Source organism: Dromiciops gliroides, chromosome 1 (assembly GCF_019393635.1).
Source record: "Dromiciops gliroides isolate mDroGli1 chromosome 1, mDroGli1.pri, whole genome shotgun sequence".
In the NCBI taxonomy this organism is placed as follows: domain Eukaryota; kingdom Metazoa; phylum Chordata; class Mammalia; order Microbiotheria; family Microbiotheriidae; genus Dromiciops; species Dromiciops gliroides.
Genome location: NC_057861.1, coordinates 621,089,521 through 621,110,225, shown reverse-complemented (window position 1 = coordinate 621,110,225; position 20,705 = coordinate 621,089,521). Strand labels below are relative to the sequence as shown.

Genomic DNA, 20,705 nt, shown 5'->3' with positions numbered 1-20,705 from the left:
GTATCCTTAGTGCTTAACAATACCTGACATACAGCAGGCACACAATAAATGCCTGTTGATATACTGATTCAGAGCAGGTGATGTCAGGTTGACCATGTTTGTAGGGGAGAGAGGTTGTGGTGGTTCTTAGGTATTCCTCAATAAAGAATTACGCTTTCCCACACTGTCCAGTTACAATTAAAATAATCTTTTAGGGGCAGCTAGGTGGTGTAGTGGATAAAGCATCAGCCCTGGATTCAGGAAGACCTGAGTTCAAATCCGGCCTCAGACACTTGACACTTACTAGCTTTGTGACCTGGGCAAGTCACTTAACCCCCGTTGCTCCGCCAAAAAAAAAGTCTTTTAATTGGTGTTAGGGAAAGTGACCTAGTCAAAGACTTCACCCCCAGGGGGAGGAGGGCTTGTAAACATCCTCCTCTTCCTCTTTGAACAGAGGGTAAGCAAAAGCTTTTATAGAGGATAAATGGTGTGTCCACTTGAAAATTTGAAAGTTTCCTTTTGGGGTGGGGTGGGGAAAGCCTGGATGCTTGTTATATTCCTGAGAATCAAGGGGAACTTTCTTGGAATGATGGATCTCTGTCTCCTAGCTCCAGTCAGGTAGTAGCCATGCCTAATTGACTTTCCTGTTATAGAATTTTATCTCCCCTTACTTCTTAGGTATGTCTGTTCTGATATCTGGTTGGTCAATCTAAACTTTAATAGTCCCTTGATTCCTCAGTATATCTGTCCTGCTATCTGGTCATCTTTGGTTTTGCTTCTTACAGGAGAAACTTCTGATTTATTCCAAGCTCATGTCAGACCGTGCTTCTCATTTTTTGATAGGGTTGCTACTAACTAGACTGATTGCATACTTGGATTTCAGTAAGGTATTTGACAAAGTCTCTCACGATTTTCCTATGGAAAAACGGAAAGCTATAGAGTAGGAGATAGCAAGTAAACCAGTTAAAGGACTGGACTCAAAGAATGGTGATGATCACATTGAGGTCAATTTAGTGGGATGTCTTGACTAGAATGGTGCAGAGTTCTGTCTTGGGTCATCTTCTGTTTATCATTTTTTCAATGACTTAGATAATGCATGTAGATGATGTAAAGCTTGGAATAACAGTGTCTACTTTAGATGGTAATGATTAGGATTCAAATATCTCAATGAGGTAGAACTGTGGGGTTGATCTGTCTAATGAACAACTCTGAGATACAGGCTATTTTTGTTATTGTTGCTCAGTCATTTCAGTCGGGTTTTCTTGTTTAAAATGCTGAGTGGTTTGCCATTTCCTCCTCCAGCTCATTTTACAGATGAGGAAACTGAGGCAAACAAGCTTAAGTGACTTGCCCAGGGTCATACAATTTAGTGTCTGATGCCAGATTTGAACTCGGGAAGATGAATCTTCAAAAGCCTGATGCTCTATCCAACCTAGCTGCCCAATAGAGGCTATTATTACCCCATCTTACAGAGGAAATTGAGGGCCAGAAAGGTTAAGTGACTTGCTAGTAAGTATCAGAGGCATTATGTGAATTCAGCATCTATCTTGTAAAGTTCAGGAGGAATTAGATGTGTTCAGTTTTGCCCCAGAGTGTAGAATGAGAAGCCATAGGTGAAAGTTATAACAAGGAAGATTTCAAGACAATATAATAAAAACAAGCTGATTTTATAGCAAGACTGATAGGTAAAGGGGGGTAGCTAGGTGGCACAGTGGATAAAGCACCAGCCCTGGATTCAGGAGGGCCTGAGTTCAAATCTGGCCTCAGACACTTGACCTTTACTAGCTGTATGACTCTGGGCCAGTCACTTCACCCTCACTGCCCCGGAAAGAAAAAAGAAAGAAAGAAAAGACTGATAGGTAATGGACAATGATTGTGCTCCATTGGTATTCACTCAGCGTTTAACACACACACACACACACACACACACACACACACACACACACACACACACACACACACACACACAGAGCCTCCCAAAGGAAGGGTCCTTAGACTAGAAGAGAATGTCTGGTCCAGCTGTCTATTTCAGGGAAACCTGAAGTCCGTCCTTCCTTCCTTTGATTTCTTCCTCCTTCCCCACTCCAGGAAGTTAGTTTATCCCCTCTCCAAGTGCCTTTCTTGGGAGCTTAGCACCCCTAACTTCCCTACCCTTACCAATTACTCAGGAGGCCTTTGAAGGCTAAGGAAGCCTATGAGGACCAAAGCTAGTTCCCCTCAAGGAAAAGGAGCAACATCCTTATCACATCTTTCAATTTAGGGAAAACCAAAGCCCTTTATAGAGATTGTCAAAAATTTATTGACTAAATAGACTCATTAGAAGAAGACTAGTGTGGGGCAGCTAGGTAGCGCAGTGGATAGAGCACCGGCCCTGGAGTCAGGAGTACCTGAGTTCAAATCCAGCCTCAGACACTTAACACTTACTAGCTGTGTGACCCTGGGCAATTCACTTAACCCCAATTACCTCACTAAAAAAAAAAAAAAGAAGAAGAAGAAGACTGGTGTGAAATGAATGGTAAAGAAAGAAGTTAGGAGAATCAAGAGAAAAAGATAGATTATGACTACAAACAATTGTGTAAATGAAAACAACACTACTAGGAAGTGGAAATCAGATTAAGTGCAAAGGCTAATCTTGGTACTGGAAAACTGATAAAAAGAAACAAATAAACAAAAAAAACCCACCAGACTTCCCTCTTCTCAGTAGAGCTAGGGTTCCACGGGAGAAGAACCTTGCCTATACTGTCAGATGCAAAAAAATATTTACTCCAAGGTATATTTGGTCCTGCTCTGTCATCTTAAAGTCACTCTCCCTTCAGGAAGCCTTCTTTGAGCACTCTAGCCTATAATAAAATGACTTCTCACCAAACTTGGCCTCCAATAGCAGGGCTACTCCCTGACATTTTATGAGAAATTTTCAAGAGATGTCCTCTAATTGTTCCTTAGGTATTCATCTCAACCTACACTTAAACACTCACAGTCAGGAGAGCCTTCAGTGGTTACCTGCTATGACCTAAACCTGAACAAGAATCCTCTCTTCAACAGCTCACCAAAAATGGTCAGCCATTCTTTGCTTGAATACCTCTAGTCACAGAGAACTCGCCACTTCCAAGTTCCAGCTCCAGTATTCTGGCCTAAAGTCCAGTCCAGCTTTTTATTTTTATTTATTTAAGGAGTGGGGTCTTTAACTATTTTCATGGTATGGACCACCACCCCACCTTGGCAATTTTTGAATGTACAAAATAAAATACATAGGTTACAAAAGAAAACAATTATACTGAAATATGATTATATTAAAAAAATTTTTTTAATTTTTGTGGGCAATGAGGGTTAAGTGACTTGCCCAGGGTCACACAGCTAGTGTCAAGTGTCTGAGGTCGAATTTGAACTCAGGTCCTCCTGAATCCAGGGCCAGTACTCTATCCACTGGGCTACCTAGCTGCCCCAAAAATATTTTTAAAAGGTCATGGGCCTTAGGTGAAGAATTCCTATTAAGGCCTCTTTTGACTCTTAATTGTTTCTAAGGTCCTTTCTGTATCTCACAAAGTGTATTCTGAGTTCCAAGGTGACTTCCACTTGTATTTAATGATTCCATAAGTCTTACTTTTTAGTGGGGAATAGGGACTGAGGTCTGGAAGACAGGGAAATGTGTAGTGATTCCAAAGTTAATATGTCTTGAAGCAGGTGTTTCCTGGAGAGAGGTAGGGGTGTATAAGGGTGTGTGTGGGTGTATATCTACACATGTATTCATGCTTGTGTACACACGTATACATGTATAGGTGTGTGTGTGTGTGTGTGTGTGTGTGAATGAGCATATAGCACCATTTCTTTGCCTATGTGTCCTAGAAGAAGGCATTACCCACTCCCCTCCCCAGCCCCCAGGCTGTGCCTTCCTCTTGGCTGTGCCCCCTTGCAGTGGTGGCCAGGAATGACAGAGGAGCTTGGTCCAGGGCCTTACTCTTTCTTGTGCGTCTGTCTCCCCTTCACCTCCAGCTTCTCCATCTGCCTCTCTGGCTGGCTGGCTGTGGTGTTTGTCCCTGGGGCCAGGGGTGTGCCCATCTGTCTGGTTCCTGTGGGGCCAGGAGGGCCTAGGGGCCTCTCAGCGGGGGTTGGCTCCCCCTCCTGTCCCCTTACCCCAGGTTCCTGCTATTCCTGGCTGGGCTCCGGGCTCTCCTCCCAGCTGCAGCTGCTCGGCACAGACAGCTAGGGGCCTGGCGGGCTCCCCTCTGGCAGGGGCCCAGGTGAAACACTCTGAGGAGCCAGCAGAGCCCCTGCCTGTGGCCAGGCAGCCTGGCCTCCCTCCCCTCCTCTTCCTCCACCCCCTTCCCTCCCCAGGCAGAGAGGAAAATACCAGACATAGTTGTGCAAAGGTGGCTGGGTGTGTGTGGGGTGGGGGTGGCAGAGTGAGGGTGGGTGGGGGGAGAGGAGGCCCAGCCAGGAGCAGAGCCCGAGAGGGCCTGTGATAGCTAGGCCTGCCTCCTTGCCAAGAAATCCTTGCTCAGCCACGGGGGGCCTGGCCTCCCTGAGGGGACTGTGGGCAGCCTCCCTAAGGACCTGGCCTGGTGAATTCTGTACTGGCTCCACCTGAGAGGGAAACCAGGGGGGAGAACTCTGAGAGAGCTTAGGGGCCCTGCAAACTGAGAACAATGGGAGAAGCCCCAGGGTCCTTTGACAGGCCCCCTCCTACCCTCCCCCCACCTTAGCTTAAGGAACTAGGCCTGTGGGCCTGGCCTTCTGTCAGGACAAAGAACTGATGACTGGACACCAGTAGGGGGTACTCCCATCAATACCCCATCTCCCCATAGCCCTGAGCCAGAAGAGGCAGACTTTTTGCTGTAGCAGGAGGGGGTCAGGTTAGGTATTGGGAAGAGCTTCTTGTGAGTAAGGGTTATTTAAGCCCTAAAATGGGTTAGTGGGAGGGGGGTGAGGAATCCTCCTATTCTGGGAATCTTTTGCAGGAAATGAGACTCCCTTCTGTCCCAGGATGGTCCCAAGGGCTATGTGGGGGTGGGAAGTAGGCCACCTTTCAAGTTCCCTGTGAGCTCCCCCTCCTTGAAGGGAAGGGATAGAGGAAAGAGGGAGGAAGCAATTGAGGACCCAGGATCTGAGAGATGGGAGGAGGGGTCCTTGAGCCCCCAGGGGAACTGTGGACTGCCTGGGAGATTCTCCACCCCAAACGAATTGTTAGGAACTTTCATTTCTGGATTCAGACCCAGGCCGCCTGTCACTTTTCAGTAGCATCATTAAATATAGAAACGAGCCAAAGGAAATTAGAATACAGTAAGAGTCCTGCCCCGAGCATCTTGGAGGCCTGGGTTCTAATCCTAACTGTGCAGCTTACTGCCCTGGATAATTTTGGCAGGAAATTATCCTTTTTGGGGGCCCCAGTTTCTCCATCAAGATGGACTCTGAGGTTCCTTCTGGCTCTTACATCCTCAGTGGCACGAGAGAGACACACTTCTCCCAGAAAGGCAGGAATAACTGTGCTGTCTTTATGAGACCCTTTCAGTGAATTGCAGAGCTAGTATTGATGGTGGTTCCCCCCCAGACCCAGGTGAGTCTGGAGTGGGGTGGTACCTCTTTACAATTCTCACCCATCTGATCTATTGTTTTGCGCACGTGTGTGTGTGTGTGTGTGTGTGTGTGTGTGTGTCTGTATAAAAGTAAGAGAGAGAGAGAGAGAGAGAGTGTCTCAGGGAAGTCAGTCAATAGGGTTGGGGGAAGGGGAACATTTAAAACAAGGATTCTTGACCTGGATGATGGACTTTAAGAAGCATATTTTAATATTTGTATTTCAGTATCATTGGTTTCCTTGTAATCCTATGTATTTTCTTTTATGCATTTAAAAACTCTGAGAAGGGTCCATAGGCCAGACTGCCAAGGGGGATGTGGTCCTGAAACAAAAAAAAATTAAGAAACTGATTGAAGCGCTTTAGAAAGTCCACAGCTCAAACCCTGGCATAGTTCCTGGTTACACTAACAGGGGCCCTTTTCCAAGGACCCTACCCCCGCCCAGGGCACACATACATATGCTATGTAGACTATGTATTTATAATGTATGTACATAGGTTTACAATCGGTTTGAACACACAGGGGAATGCAACACTCCTGTTCTCAGCCCTAGAGTGAGCATTTCTGCCTGGTTTGACCCTCCGGGCTGAGCCTTGCCTGGCTCCTAGGAGTATTTGGTGAAGGATCCCTTCCCTCAACAGAACAAGTTGATCTAGTCATGATCTGGGAAATGGGAAGCAGAAGGAGGAGAATGGGGGCTAATCCAAGCCCTTCCTTCTTGATCAAACCCTGATAGCCCGTCCCTGGTTAGCCCAAGGGCTGGAATAAGCCTGGAGTTGTGAACAGAGGGGGCTCAGCTTTGAGCAGAAGGGGTTGTCATCCCAGGGCACCAGTCTGAAGTACCCACAAATGTTTTGCATCACCCTCATTGTGAGGAGGGGCTCATTTAAGCCCTCCGAAGGTGGGAAAGTGCAAATAAAAAGGGTTTCAGGCTAGGGCCTGTGTGATCTTCTGAGGTCCTGGCCTGGGAGTTGGGCCAGGGCCAGCTTACTAGGGAGGTGTAGGGAATGGAGGTGCAGAGAGAAAAGCTGCCCCAGGTTCAGCAAAATAGCTGGGTAGAGGCCACCAATGAGGGCTCTGGACAAACCTGGGGAAACTCTGGCTGGGGCCCCCCTGCTGAGAGCATGTCTAACCCATTAGGATATAGGGTTGCAAGGGATTTAGCTAGCTTGGTGCAGGATCATTAGCTCTAGAGCAGAAAGGGGCCTCCGAGGCCATTAGTCCAGCCCTCTCATTTTGCAGGTGAGGAAACTTTGGCCTAGGAAAGCTAAATTATTTGCCGAAGGCGGTGCTTGGCAATCATGGGCACTTAAAGTATACTGATGACTGGTCCAGGGTCACACAGATAGTAAGGAGCATAGCTGGGATTTGAATTCAGGTCCTGATTCCATATTCAGTGCTTTTCCCACTCCACCAGGTTGCTAGTCCCATCCATTTGCAAGTGAGGAAACTGGAATCCTTGGAGCAATCAACTTGTCCGAGGTCATGTTATAAATTGGGAGCAAACTAGAGGTGGGATGTCTGGTTTAGGAGTGGCCTGGGGCTGGATGCTGGACATGGGAGGCAGAGGTAGAGTTACATTGGTCACCAGAGATTTGCGTCCCCCCTGGATGCTAGGGGTTTCACTGGGTTGGCCTGGTTTAGTTGGGCACTGTGTACCTCATTAAGTAGCTAGCACATCAGGAATTCAGGAGGGTAGTTTAGGAGTTTGGCATCCTTCCCCTTCAACACACACACTTAAGAGAACATGGAAAAATGGGCACCTGGATTATGCTTAATCCTAGAGTGAGAAAGGACCTGGAAGAGACCTTAAAATTTTGTCAGAGGGGCCAGATAGGTGGCCCAGTGGATAAAGCACTGGCCCTGATTCTGGAGGACCTGAGTTCAAATCTGGTCTCAGACACTTGACACTAGTTGTGTGACCCTGGGCAAGTCACTTAACCCTCATTGCCCTGCAAAAAGACATACACAAAAAAATTGTCAGAGCAGGAAGGGACCTGAGAATATTGACCATACTTTTTTTTGTTTTTTTGTTTTGTTTTGTTTTTCTTTTTTAGTGAGGCAATTGGGGTTAAGTGACTTGCCCAGGGTCACACAGCTAGTAAGTGTAAGTGTCTGAGGCTGGATTTGAACTCAGGTACTCCTGACTCCAGGGCTGGTGCTATCCACTGTGCCACCTAGCTGCACCCCCTCTTTTTTTTTGATGAGGCAATTGGAGATAAGTGACTTGCCCAGGGTCACACAGCTAGTAAATGTCAAGTGTCTGAGGCCAGATTTGAACTCGGGTCATCCTGAGTCCAGGGCCAGTGCTTTATCCACTGTTCACCTAGCTGCCCCAACCATACATTTTTGTTCTTGTTCTCTCCCTCCTCCTTTTCCTTTCCCTCTCTTTTTCCCTCTCTTCCCCTCCTCCTTCTTTCCCCTTCCCTTCTTCCCCCTTTCTCCTCCATCTCTTTTCTTCTCTCCAATTCTCTTCCCCTCTTCTTCTGCTTCTCTCCTTTTTCTCTTCCCTTCCTTTCTCCTTCTCCCCTTAAAAAAAATTGAACCATACAATGTCGGAGATAGAAGGGATGACCTTAGAACCTAAAATAAATGTGTTAAACTAGAATCTTAAAGAGTCCTATCCCCTCCCCACCTTTTCATTTTTAGATTAATGAGTATTTGGTGTTTTCCTCCCAATACCACCTCCCCCAATTTAAAAGGAAAAATAAAACCAGACACATTTAAGCAAAACAAAATCCCACATTGTCCATGTCCAGAAATCTTGCTATTCTGAGTCTTGAATCTATCACCTGTATCAGGAGGGGGATAACAGATATTCATGAATCATGTTTAGTCTTTGCATAGATCAGTTTATACTTTCAAACCCTATTATCTTTCCAGTGTTACTTTGTAAGTTTTTCTGGTTCACTTCCCTCACCCCCTATTAGTTGTACAAGTCTTCCCAGATTCTCTGAACCAAAGAATATAATTCTATCACTCTCATATATTATAACTTATTCAGCCATTCCCCAGTCAATGGCCATCTTCTTAGTTCCCTGTTCTCTGCCATTCTAAAGGAGCTGTTATAAGTATTTTGTAAATATGGGTCCTTTTCATCTTTCTTTGATCTCTTTAGGGTGTTGGATTAATAGTGGTAGCCATAGGTCAAAGGGCAAAGGTCATAGTGACCTTTTTGGGAATCCTTCCAGATTGCTTTCCAGAATGGCTGGACCACTTCACAGCTCTACCAACAGCACATTAATGTGACTTTTCCTTCAGTCATACCCTTTTATTCAACGGATTGAGGAAACCCAGACACAGAGTGAGGAGGTCACTTGCCTGGGTCACAAAGTTAATGAATCTGGGGGCTGAGGCGAGAGGAAGGTTGTCCTGGACTTTCCATCTCCTAGCCCAGTCACTTCTTTGGTTGTCAGGGGGAGGAAGTCTGCGATTGCTCAAGTCACCACACCGGCCTGGAGTGAATCGTTACCTCTACAGATAAAAGAAGTTTGGGCCAGAGTTGGAATACTACTATTACTAACACAACATGACGGCTTCAAGGATCTGTGATTGTCTTTCTGTGTGTGTGCGTGCGTGCACGTGCGCGCGCTTTTTTCACCAGAGTAGATAGTGACCCCTTTGTGGATTTCCTGTAGATGCTTTTAGAAGTTGGCCAAAAAAACTCATGGCCCCAAGGGCAGCGTTATGATGAGCCCTCAGGGATCTTAGTTAGACTGTGACTTCCTTGGATGACAGACATCCCCTGGTGTGTGATTGAAACCTTTCCACCTTGGTAGAACTTGCTGTCTACTAGCAGAGTCTTGAGAAGCTGGGGTCACCAGCCCATGATGAGCCAATCTGATGGTGAACACCAAAGACTTCACCGTGACCCTGTGGTGAGGCGGCAGCTCAGCTCAGCTCAGGGATCATTATCCCTATTTTTATTTATTTATTATTTTTGGGCAGGGCAATGAGGGTTAAGTGACTTGCCCAGGGGTCACACAAATACTGTCAAGTGTCTGGGGCAGAATTTGAACTCAGGTCCTCCTGAAATCCAGGGCTGGTGCTTTATCCACAGGGCCTCCTAGCTGCCCCCCTCCTCTCTATTTTAGAACAGGGAAAGACTGAAACCCAGAGGACTTGTCCATGGGTCACATCCACATCAAGCTAAACATAGGGTTGATGAGTCACAAGAAAATAGATTTAAAGCTAAAAGGGATGTTGAGATCATTACCATAGGTTGTAAAGGACAGAGAGGGTGACTTGAACCACAGGTCCTCTTGTTCCAAATCCAGTGTTCATAGTGACAAGGCTAAAACTAGAACACAGGTTTCTTGACTTGAACATACCTTCGAGATCTTGCCTTTTTCTATTCTGTCTCTTATATGCGGTGGGAGTGGGGGCTAGAACTAAAATTTCATTTGGGATGGGAAAGTCCCAGTGGGGGAAAATCCCTCTACCAATGCAGATCAGCTACTCTTTTAGGTGGGAAGGGCTGGGGGTGGAGGTGGTGGGGAGGGACAGGACTGAGGAGACTGAGTAGTGATTTGCCCAGGTCGCACAACCAGTATGTGTCAGGAGGTGGAACTGGAACCTTAACCTTGCTGAAACTGAGGTCAGCTCTCTGCTCAAGGAAGGATCTTTTCTACATGTTTTTATGAAGAACATACCTTGTACAAGGTAACATTGGTACCTGAGGAAACAAAAGACAAAAAATGCAATAGCCCCTGGCACCAAGTTTACTTTCTACTTGGGTGGGTGGGTGATAAATAGATAAACACAGAAAAACAAATATGAATTAATTTGAGGAGTGGGCTTAGGAAATCCTATAGGAGGAGGCACCTGAGAAGGCACCTAAGCTGGCTTGAAGTCAGGAGGTAGAGGTTCTAAGGGCCAGTGACCACTACCACCATCACCATCACCATCACCATCCCTGGAGCAGGGACAAGGGATGCTGAAAGACTCTGCTGGGGACCATGGGGAGACATGATTTCATGGTACGTTTTTTTGTTTTGGTGAAGCAATTGGGGTTAAGGACTTGCCCAGGGTCACACAGCTAGTGTCAAGTGTCTGAGGTTGGATTTGAACTCTGTGTCCTCCTGAATCCAGGGCCGGTGCTTTATCCAGATGTCATATATTTTCGATATATCCTTCTTAGGAACAGCTTTAGGGGAGATGAGTGCACAAAGGACGGTCTCTTCCTATTACAGATTAGGAAACTGAGGACAGAGAGTATTAGGGCTGCACATCGAGGAGCCGGGCTGGCCCTGACCCATGTAGACTTCTCTTCCTCTGGATTGGGGACTAGAAGAGTGAGACCAGTTCTCCTTTCCTCCCCCTCCTCTCCCTCCCTTCTCCTCTTCTGCCCTGCGGGCTCTGTCTTGGGCTGGTCCAGCCTGCGGGGTGGAGTCTCCTTGGCTCTGCCTGGGCCTCTGAGCCCAGAGTGGGGATTGGAGTCGGTTCCAGGAATGCTGGGCTTTGGGGCCTTCTGGTTTGGCAGAAGTCCTCTCTCCTCCTGTCCCTTCTAGCCCGACCCACATGGCCTCCCCATTACCTCCAGGCTTGGCCTGAGCTAGGGAAGGGGGAGGACTGAAGGGGAGAGGACTAGCCTTGCCCACTGGCCTGCTTCTTCTCCCCCCCACCCCCCTTCCCCTCAGGGAGGGCTGGGAGTGGTGCTACACCCCTCTCCATACATCCATACATCCAATATACACACATTAGTGCATGAATACTCGTATACACACAAACATTCACATACACAGATGACAGTCAAAAAAGTCCCCAGCCATGAAGTCAGAAGGCACTCACTGTGCATGAGTTCCAGTCTAGCCGGGTGATCTTGGCAGCCTCATTCCCTGATCCTGAATTTCCTTATTTGAAAAAAAGGAGATTGGACTGACCTACGATCTCAAGATTCCTTCCAGCTGTATGTTTCTCTCCTTTTTTTTACCAGTCTTCTTCCCTTCCCACCCACCTCTTCACTTATTCTCCCTACTTCCTTTTATATTTTCCCTTAGTTTTTCCAAATGAGATAGATGATATGTGTAAAGAGCCCTTGGAAATCTTCACACAAATGTCAAAGCGCTGGGCGAAGTTGGGAAGACCCGAGTTTGAATCCCCACTCTGACCCCCGACCCTGGGCATCAGAGCCCCTTCAGAACCTCTGCTTCCTCACCTCTAGAGTGGGTATAATCATGGCATCTGTCTGACAGGGTTGTTGTGAGGACTAAATGAGATAACATAGGTAAAGTACTTGTGAACCTTAAACTGCTTTATGAATATTAAATATCATCTATCATTATTATTAAATGTTAGCGATTTAATAATTTAATAATTGGAGCCGGAAGGAACTTGAGAAAACCAAATGTCAGGACTAGGAAGTTAGAATGAAGGGAAAATGTTAGAACGCCATGTCTGGAAGGAATCTTAAAACCTAGATATCAACTGGGAAGGACCTCAGAGATAGTTAAGAATGGGGGGTGGCAGGTGTGGGGGTGGGGTGGGGGGGAGGGGACCTGCTATTGGGGGTAACTCTCTGCATGCTAATGTGAAATTGGGCACATGTAAATGAGATGCAAATGAACCCCAGATTGACATCTGTTCTATTGGAGTTAGCAGGTCCTGGCAGTGGTTATAAAAAGGCCTCGGGTCTGGGGCTGGAGGCAGCCTCAGAGCCAAAATAGCAACCTCCAATACCTGGTCCACTGGGGCAGCCGGTGCTGCAGCTGGGGAAATGCCTGCCCGGGGCCGACAATGATCCCCATTGTCCTAGGATGCAGAGAGGGGTGGGGGTGGGGGTGGAGGTCGGGGGCATTGGTAGGGAGGGCTCATCCCATTCCGTGGATGTGCCTCGTGGCGGGGGCGTCTACCTTGCTCTGCATGATCCCTCTGCTCTGGAGATGCCTCCCTCCTTCCCTATTCATCTTGCCCACTCTGCAGGTTCATGGATGGAGTGAATGGGGGGGGGGGGTGCGGTTTAGGAAAGGGCGAACAATGGGAGGTCCTGGTTTTCTGGGCCCCCTCCCCCTCCCTGCTGTCGCACCTAAAGCTGGGCCCCTCTCTCCTCCTGGTTCTGGCTGCCCTCTCCCTTTCTCTCCCTGCCCCGATGGTGTGTGTCTCTGGCGGCTGCTCCTTCAGCTCTCTCTTTTGTAAGCCCCCCACTTCCTCCCTCTCCCCATCTCTCTTAATTAGTTCCTTTTGGCAGCTGGTGAGGGAGGCTCAGGAGGGGGAGGTGGGGGGGGGGGGGTGTGGTAGATTCCGACCACCTCCAGTGCCTGAGAGCTTGCAGCCCCCGGCAGGGGCCCACACTGCAGGGGGAGGTGAAAGCCCCCTCTGTCTAGGAACTGCTCGTCTGTTCCCTCCCCAGCAGAGCTGGGAAAACCCTAGTTAGCTGAGCCGCTCCTCCCCTGGGGGGTCCCCAAAATTAAGGGCAGGGGTGGTGAGATCTCCTTAGGTTGGCAGACCTCCCTTAGGAATTAGCTTGGGGGGCTGGTGGTCAGGAGACTAGGGTTGAAATTTGTGCTTCACAGGGTCATTTAAAGCTGAGGGGGAAAAAAAAAATCTTAGAGATCTCCTCCAACTCTCACTTAATAGATGGGACAACCCAAAAGGTCAGAGAGGATAGGTGACTTCCACAGGGTCACACAGTTGCAAAGGGCCAGTATCATGGACTGAACCCAGGTGTTCCGAACTCCAGATCCCAAGGCTGTTTGTACTCTATCATTTTGGCTTACTCTGCTAATAAATGTCAAGTGACCTCGGGCAAATCCTTTGACTTCCCTGAGCCCCCGTTTTCCACATCTGCCTGATGGGGAGAACAATCCCTGCTCTAATCTGTGTCTCCTTGGAGGATGTGAATGTGAAAAACTGTTGAAAGATAAATATCCTGGGGAGGTTTATTGGCTCCGGGCCTACCTCCTCTGTTACACACACACTCAGCCTCCCCCTCACCAGCCAGGACCGAGATGAGCCCAGTGGCCCTGACTGGCTGCACTGGTTGGGGTGGAGTGGGTGAGCGTTGCTGCCAAGGTCTGTGGCTGTAGGGGTGGGGGGGGAGGAGGTGGAGTCACTTCCTGTCTACCTGGGGGAGCGAGCAGGGGGCTGAGTTGGAGGGAGGAAGAGAGGGAGGGTGGATGAGCTGCAAGCGATGGAGGACCCAGGGAGGGCTTCTTCCGGCTCCGAGCACTGAGGGAAGGAGGGCCCCAAGGGCTGGTAGGTTAGCCTCCTGCTTCCAGCATAATGAAACCCCTCTGCCTCTGCTTCTCGGCCTGGTGGTTACAGGAAGCTGGGGGTTGGGAGAAGGGACTGTGTCCTTGTAAACCCGAGAGTGGGGGGGGGACATCTGGGGATTGTTGGGGGGAGGTGAGTGGTTTTACCCTGAGAGGGTTGCTAGGAGGGGTTTGGAAGAGTCAGAGTTCTTGAAGGATGTCCCTCTGGGGATTACTGGAGTGTTACTTGGGGGGGGGGTGAAAGGGAGAGGACCAGGTCACTAGGAGAATGTTATTTGTTTTCAGGGTTATTGAGAGCTGTTGCTCTGGGCTGGCTTGTCCAGGGGTGCTTCCTGGGGACTGGTCCGGAGGAATTCCTCCCTTCCAAGGTTTCTGGAGGGGATTACTAGGGTGTTACTGTGTGTGGGTTAATCCTAGAGATAGTAATCTGGAGGGAAGAATACTGGAGGTGTTGTTAATTGGAGATGTTATTGGTAGAGAATTTGAATTTAAATCTACACCCCCCACCTCTTCCCCAAGAAAAATTTTGCAAAGCCTAGAAATGTCCTGGCCCTCACTAGGCCTCATGGTGTGGGCCCTCTGACCTGGGGCCCACAGGGGTGGTTAGATTGAGGTTGTGGCTGGAGGCCAACAGAGAGAGCAGTAGGGGGTGGGAGGTGGGGGCACCAACCTTCCCAGCCTTCCTGGCTCCTGAATTCTTAATAAGCATAAATATTTACTTCCTTCCTCCTCCTTCCAGGCTCCCTGCCTGCCCAGCCTGGGCCCCCAGCACTCAGGGGGAGCTGCTGGGAGGTCCAGAGCCCAGGGCTAAAAATAAACAGGTGGAGGGACAGCTGGCCAGAGGGGGAAGGGGCAGGACCCCACCCTGCCTCTCCCAGGGCCCTGGAGATGCCCTGTGCTTGACCTGGGAGCTCTGTCCAGGGTCTGGAAGAGATGTGGACCCCAGCTGGTGTGGGTGTGGGTCTGTCCCTGCAAATCACTCCCCTGCCTGCCTCAGTATCCCCATTTGTAGTCAGAAGGGGGGGAGCTTAGTGGTACCAGAATGACAAGATCAGCCTATATCACCCATAAGTGGAGTTGATTTGAGGGAGAGGGGAGGATTTACTTGAGGGTTCCAGGTGGGGCTTCAACAAAAGAGGAAATAGCATGGAATTAGTGGAAAGTATATGGTTTAGTCATTTCAGTCATGTCCAACTCTTTGTGACCCCATTTGGGATTTTCTTGGCAAAGATACCGGAGTGGTTTGCCATGTCATTCTCCAACTCATTTTACAAACGAGGAAACTGAGGCACACAGGGTGAAGTGACTTGCCCAGGGTCACACAACTGGTGAGGACAGGTTTGAACTCAGGAAAAAACCGGTCTTCCTGAGTGCACTATGGTGCCCTCTAGCGGTGTGACCCTGAGCAAATCACTTTTGAGACCTGAGTTTCTTTTTTTATTTCTTTTTTTCCTGAGACCCGAGTTTCTGCCTATGTGGATGGACCAGGTTGTAGCTTTTCCAGTCCCAAATTCTAGAATGTCATGGCTGTGGCTTTTTCTTTGCTCACTGTCCCAGTGTCTGAAATCCAGTCATGTCATTGTGGCTTCATCCCTTTCGCTCATTCACGAAGGACCTTCGTGGAAATACCTAGTGCTTTAGGACCCTCAGAGGGACGCGCCGGAGCCCTGATCAAATCTCATGCGGGAGGACCCCGAAATAAGAGTTGTGCACTCCCTGTACCCCGAATCATGCTGCTGATGCAGAAGGTGCCCGGGTGAGTTGAGAGTTGCCCTGGGATGAGGAGGGGGTCCCAGCCTCTAGTCTGGGCAGCTGCCCCAAGAGAAGCCACTCACACACCCATCCTTCCTCCCAGGGCCGGGGCTCTTGGCAAAGAAAGACACTCTCCTCAGGTCCTCCCTGAAACCTGGAGTGTGGCCAAGCCTGTTAACCAGGAAGAGTGACGCAGTCACCAGCGCCCCCTGGTGGCAGCATTTGGGATATTAGCTCCCCACCCCTTCCCTCCTTGACAGTATTTCCCTGCTTTAGGGTTGCTCTTTTTTAAGTCGCTTGCAGGGGGAGACCCTTCCTCACACCCATTTCCTATTCCCCTTGGCTACCTCTGGTCCCCTTGGGAGCTCCTGATTCGCATCCTGGTGGGTTTTTGCTTAGCTTTGGCTCATGCTGCTCTTTGAGGATTGACTCTTTTTTTTTTTTAATTTTTATTTAATTTTTTTTTTTTAGTGAGGCAGTTGGGGTTAAGTGACTTGCCCAGGGTCACACAGCTAGTTAAGTGTTAAGTGTCTGAGGCCAGATTTGAACTCAGGTACTCCTGACTCCAGGGCCTGTGCTCTATCCACTGCGCCACCTAGCTGCCCCAAGGATTGACTCTTAATGGCCTTAAGAGACCTGGATTTTGTTCCTATTTAGCTCTGTGACCTTGGGCAAGTCATTTACTTCTATGAAGTAGTGGGGGAGTATTGTGGTGGTCTAGGGAGAGTGTCTGTGAAATGTCTGGCAGGAGAAATGTATTGGGATATCCTCACCTTGAACATCACTGAACAGCAGGGCTGCCTGGCCACTCCCTCCAGGATTGGGAGTCCCTTAGCTCTCCGGAACCCCTGGGGCTGGGGTCTTACTTACCTTTGTGTGCTCACTTATGTCTTGAGTTTGGTCATGCATACTTTGACATGTAATCCACCTACACGAGGATGGGGATAGGCAGCTTGTGTGGTTGTAGGAGGGATCTCAAAGGCTGTCGTTAACTTGGCATAAGTTTCCCTTCCTCTGTAAAGCTGCCCTTCTTTCTTTCTGTCTGTTGCTAAGTAACTCTGCCCAGGATGGACAGATGTATGTACCACAGGCTCTACCTCCTGCAGCAGGTAGCCAGGGCTTGGCAGGTATGAATCAATGGTCCTTAGACTCCTGGTCCCCAGATATGAATAAATATGGCTATTACCCTTTCCCCAGCCTAACCCCGGCCAGCAGGTTCTCAGAGCTGAAAGAACTCTTGGACACCATCTAGGCCAACACACCCATTGTACAGATGGGAAAACTGAGGCTGAGAAACAAAGTAATGTGCCCATGGCCACACAATTTAAATCTTAGAGCTGGAACGCAAATCCAGTATTTGTTCTAAGATGATTGGATAGACTAGTAAATGGGTGTTTATACCATGCCAGGTATTGGAACTATTCGCTTCCCAAAATGTTCTGGTGCCCTGACTGCATTCTGACCGAACAGATTCAGTTCTGGGTCAGTCTGGGTTTTGTTTGTTTGTTTGTTTTTTCCTAAAGAGACTTGGGTTGGGCTCATGGCTCAATAAGAAATATTTGGATTTGGCCAGTGCCTAGATTTAGCTGCTGGTTCAGTTCCAGGCCCTGAAATTCCAGACAGTTGGATGGCTGATGGTGAGAGCTGACCCTTTTCAGTGGGATAGAGAATGAATTTTTCCTCCCCTTGTAGGGATGGGTTTGTACTGAGTCCTCTCCATTTTCTTACTGGGTCCCTTTGTGACCTGGCCTTGCTTCTCCTACCTGAAATACCCTCCCAGCCCTTCCCCCTTTCCTCAACATTCTCTCAGTTCTGCCAGGCCCGGCTCCTTTGTGAAGCTCTCCTTGTCACTCCCTTTTTGTTCAAATCAACCTCATCTAATCTCTTAGCATTTTATGCTGTGTCCCCATTCCAATTTTTGTATATGTGTCTTATCTCCCCCTATAATTTGTAGACTATGAGCTCCTTTGCAGCAGTGGCTTATTTTTGCATCTTCTGCAGTGCCTGGAATGGTTCTTTGTACATAGTAGGTGCTTAATACATGTTTATTAAATACTTAAAGAACAGAGTGATGGTAACTGGCCTCCCTGGGAACACGAGACCCCAGACTTCTAGGACCCTCCTCGGCCCAGTGGCTGGGAAGCAGCTGCTGCACAAATGAGGTTGGGCCACTGCCGGGGGAGTTCCTGACTTTGCTACCCGTTTCCTACCACAGGTTCCTGCCTGCCCCCCATCCCCTTCCCTCCTGCCAGGGAGTGTCTCTCCTGCACCCACACCGGCCCCTGGTTGACACCATGCACTCTTTGGACGAGCCGCTGGACCTGAAGCTGAGTATCACCAAGCTTCGAGCAGCGCGAGAGAAGCAGGAGTGGGCTCTGGGACACGTCCGCCACCGGACCCTGCACCGGGAGCTCGGCCTGGTAGATGATGGCCCTGCCCCTGCATCCCCTGGATCCCCTCCTTCAGGTATTGTATCTGTGAGTGGAGTAGAGGGGAGGGCTAGCCTCTGATGACTTAGGGTCATGTCCTGAGACCAGATATAGCCATGGGTACAGTGCCCAGCTGAGCAGGGATCCCCAGAGGGGAATGACCTCTTGAGGAATCATACTTATGAAGGATGCTGTTTTTCGGATGATGAGTATCATGGAGAGAAAAAATTGCCTGCGACAGAAAACCTGAAGGGGACAATCAACTCTAGAGAGAAATTCAGAAGGCATAAAACTTGGAAAATCAGAGCTCATCTAGTCCAGTCCTCAATTTTAAAGAGTGGGGGAAATGACTCATCTAAGGTCACACAACAGATCCTTGGCAGATCTGAACTCAGGTCCATTGGCTCAGTCCTGTGCTGCACCAGTGTCTCCAGCAAAGCCTTGCTCACCAGGTTTTTCTTCAGTCGCTTGTTCTTGAGGCAGGAGTGAATGATAGCCAGACTAAGATCAGGCATGGAATCAGAGGATCTGAGCTGGAGGGACCTCAATGGCATGGTCATGTAGCTCAGCCTATACCAAAAGTGGGGGCCTTTCTGCAGTTTTCCTGACAGTCAGGTTATCTGGCCTTTGCTTGGAGACCTTCAGTGATGGCCAACTCACTACCTCCCAAGGAAGCCCATGTCTACTTTGGGGTATTTCTGATTGTTAGAAAGGCAAAAAGGAACGTCCTGTTCTGGGTGGGCACATACTTGGTACATTCTCTACCTCTACATGCCCATTCCTTGAAGCTTAGTACTGTAATGACTGAAATGATATCTGGGAGTCGTTTTTGTGGTCACTCTAGGGTAGGAGGGATAGGCCTGTGTCTCACAGTGGGTGGGTGGGTGGGGGCTCAGAGAGAGAAGGGCACTGACTCTTCACTCTCTTCCCCCTTCTTTCTAGTCTTGGGCCACCCTGATTTCCTCCCCTCCCACTCAGGATTCTTGCTGAACCCCAAGTTTCCTGAGAAGGGGGATGGCCGCTTCTCAGCAGCACCGCTGGTGGATCTAAGCCTGTCACCGCCATCAGGACTGGACTCTCCCAGTGGCAGCACCTCCCTGTCTCCTGAGCGCCAGGGTAACGGGGACCTGCCACCCACTCCTGCTGCCCATGTGAGTCTGGGATATGGGCATTAGGGTGGATCTTCTAGGAAAACTCCTGGAAGTGAGGTGTGGGAGGAAGTGGAAAGGAAGTGGAAATGGTGGGGCTGATCCAGAGGCACAGGATGAGTGGATCTTGGGTTGGGGTGATCCTGGGAAAGGTAAAGGCAGAAGCATAATGAGGGAAGGGGGAGGTGTCCCAGTACAGATCCACTGCCAGTTCTCTCCCAACCTTCTCTCTGCCCCCCTCCCCAGGACTTCCAGTCTCTTCGTTACATTGATGGAGTTCCCAGTTCCTTCCAGTTCTTCTTGCCACTGAGCTCAGGGGGGGCACTGCATCTGCCCTCCTCCTCCTTCCTTACCCCACCTAAGGAGAAGTGCCTCTCTCCAGATGTGCCCCTGCAAAAGCAACTTGTCTGTCGCTGGGCCAAGGTGAGGATGGGCAGGTGTGGGGGGGAAGAGAAGGGAGCCCAATGACGATCCAACGAGTCTGACGGTTCCTCTCCTTCTCTCCCTGCAGTGTAACCAGCTCTTTGACCTGCTGCAAGACCTGGTGGACCACGTCAATGATTTCCACGTCAAACCGGAGAAGGAGGCTGGCTACTGCTGTCACTGGGAGGGCTGTGCCCGCCATGGCCGAGGATTCAATGCTAGGTGTGCGCATGGTGGGGAGAGGGAAGAAGCATGGAGGGGCTTCTCGGGCCAAGCATGGGACCTAACTGGACTTGGTCTATAGGGCCTTTCATTTAAGGGAGCAGAGATTTCGGGGCGGGCCTGGCCAGGGCAGGGAAGCCCTAGGGAGGGCTTACTTGGGACTAGCCTCCCTGGGCTCAGCTCCACTCATCTTGGCTCACCTGGTGCCCCTTCCTTTCTTGGTCTGGAAGGTACAAGATGCTGATCCACATCCGGACTCATACTAATGAGAAGCCACATCGATGTCCCACCTGTAACAAGAGCTTTTCTCGCCTAGAGAACCTTAAGATTCACAATCGATCACACACAGGTGGGCCTGGGAAGGGTTCAGATGAGAGAAGGGGGAATGGTGGGGTTGGAGGAGGAAGTAATCAGGGACAGGGAAGACTCACTTATCTCACTTAGGCTTGAGAAGGGCTGGGGAGGTGGCCCAGGAAGACAGCGTCACACAATTCACTTCTGGATACACTGTTGTGTGCTACATATGGTCCTGAACACTAGGGAGAATAGAATGATGAATGAGGCACCATCCTCACTGTACTGACCATTATAAATCAGGAGCAGTATGAGACAGAATGAAATAATAATGAGAGGCACAAAGTATCCTGGGTATTCAAAGGAGGGAGGAATCAACTCCAGCTTCAGAGGCAAGGCTTCAGAGAGGAGGTAGCACTGAACTGGACCCTGAAAGCCAGGACAAGGCTTCCTCTCTGAATTCCAAGTGAGCAGAAGCACTGTGAGGAAGCTCAGGACTTGTTTGAGGAAGTTAGTCCAGTTTGGTTGGACAGTAGCATATATATGAGAGTGGTCGAGATAAAATGAGAAAAGTGGGATCATCCAGTCCCATTGCCTCATTTCATGGCTGAGAAAACAGCTCCAGAGAGGAAATGGCTTTCTCAAAATCAACCGATCAGTATGCATTTATTAATCACCAA

General features: G+C 49.1%; 1 protein-coding gene across 1 annotated transcript in view; it reads left to right on the top strand.

Annotated features, from left to right (window-relative positions):
• Positions 1-20,705, top strand: part of GLIS2 (GLIS family zinc finger 2) — a 47,467-nt gene that overhangs the window by 22,053 nt on the left and 4,709 nt on the right. Inside the window, exons 2-6 of the mRNA XM_043974980.1 lie at positions 17,725-17,975; positions 18,881-19,089; positions 19,333-19,509; positions 19,598-19,731; positions 19,962-20,080. Of these exons, the coding sequence (XP_043830915.1) occupies positions 17,804-17,975; positions 18,881-19,089; positions 19,333-19,509; positions 19,598-19,731; positions 19,962-20,080 (811 nt within the window). The 5' untranslated portion in view covers positions 17,725-17,803. The remainder of the gene's footprint in view (positions 1-17,724; positions 17,976-18,880; positions 19,090-19,332; positions 19,510-19,597; positions 19,732-19,961; positions 20,081-20,705) is intronic.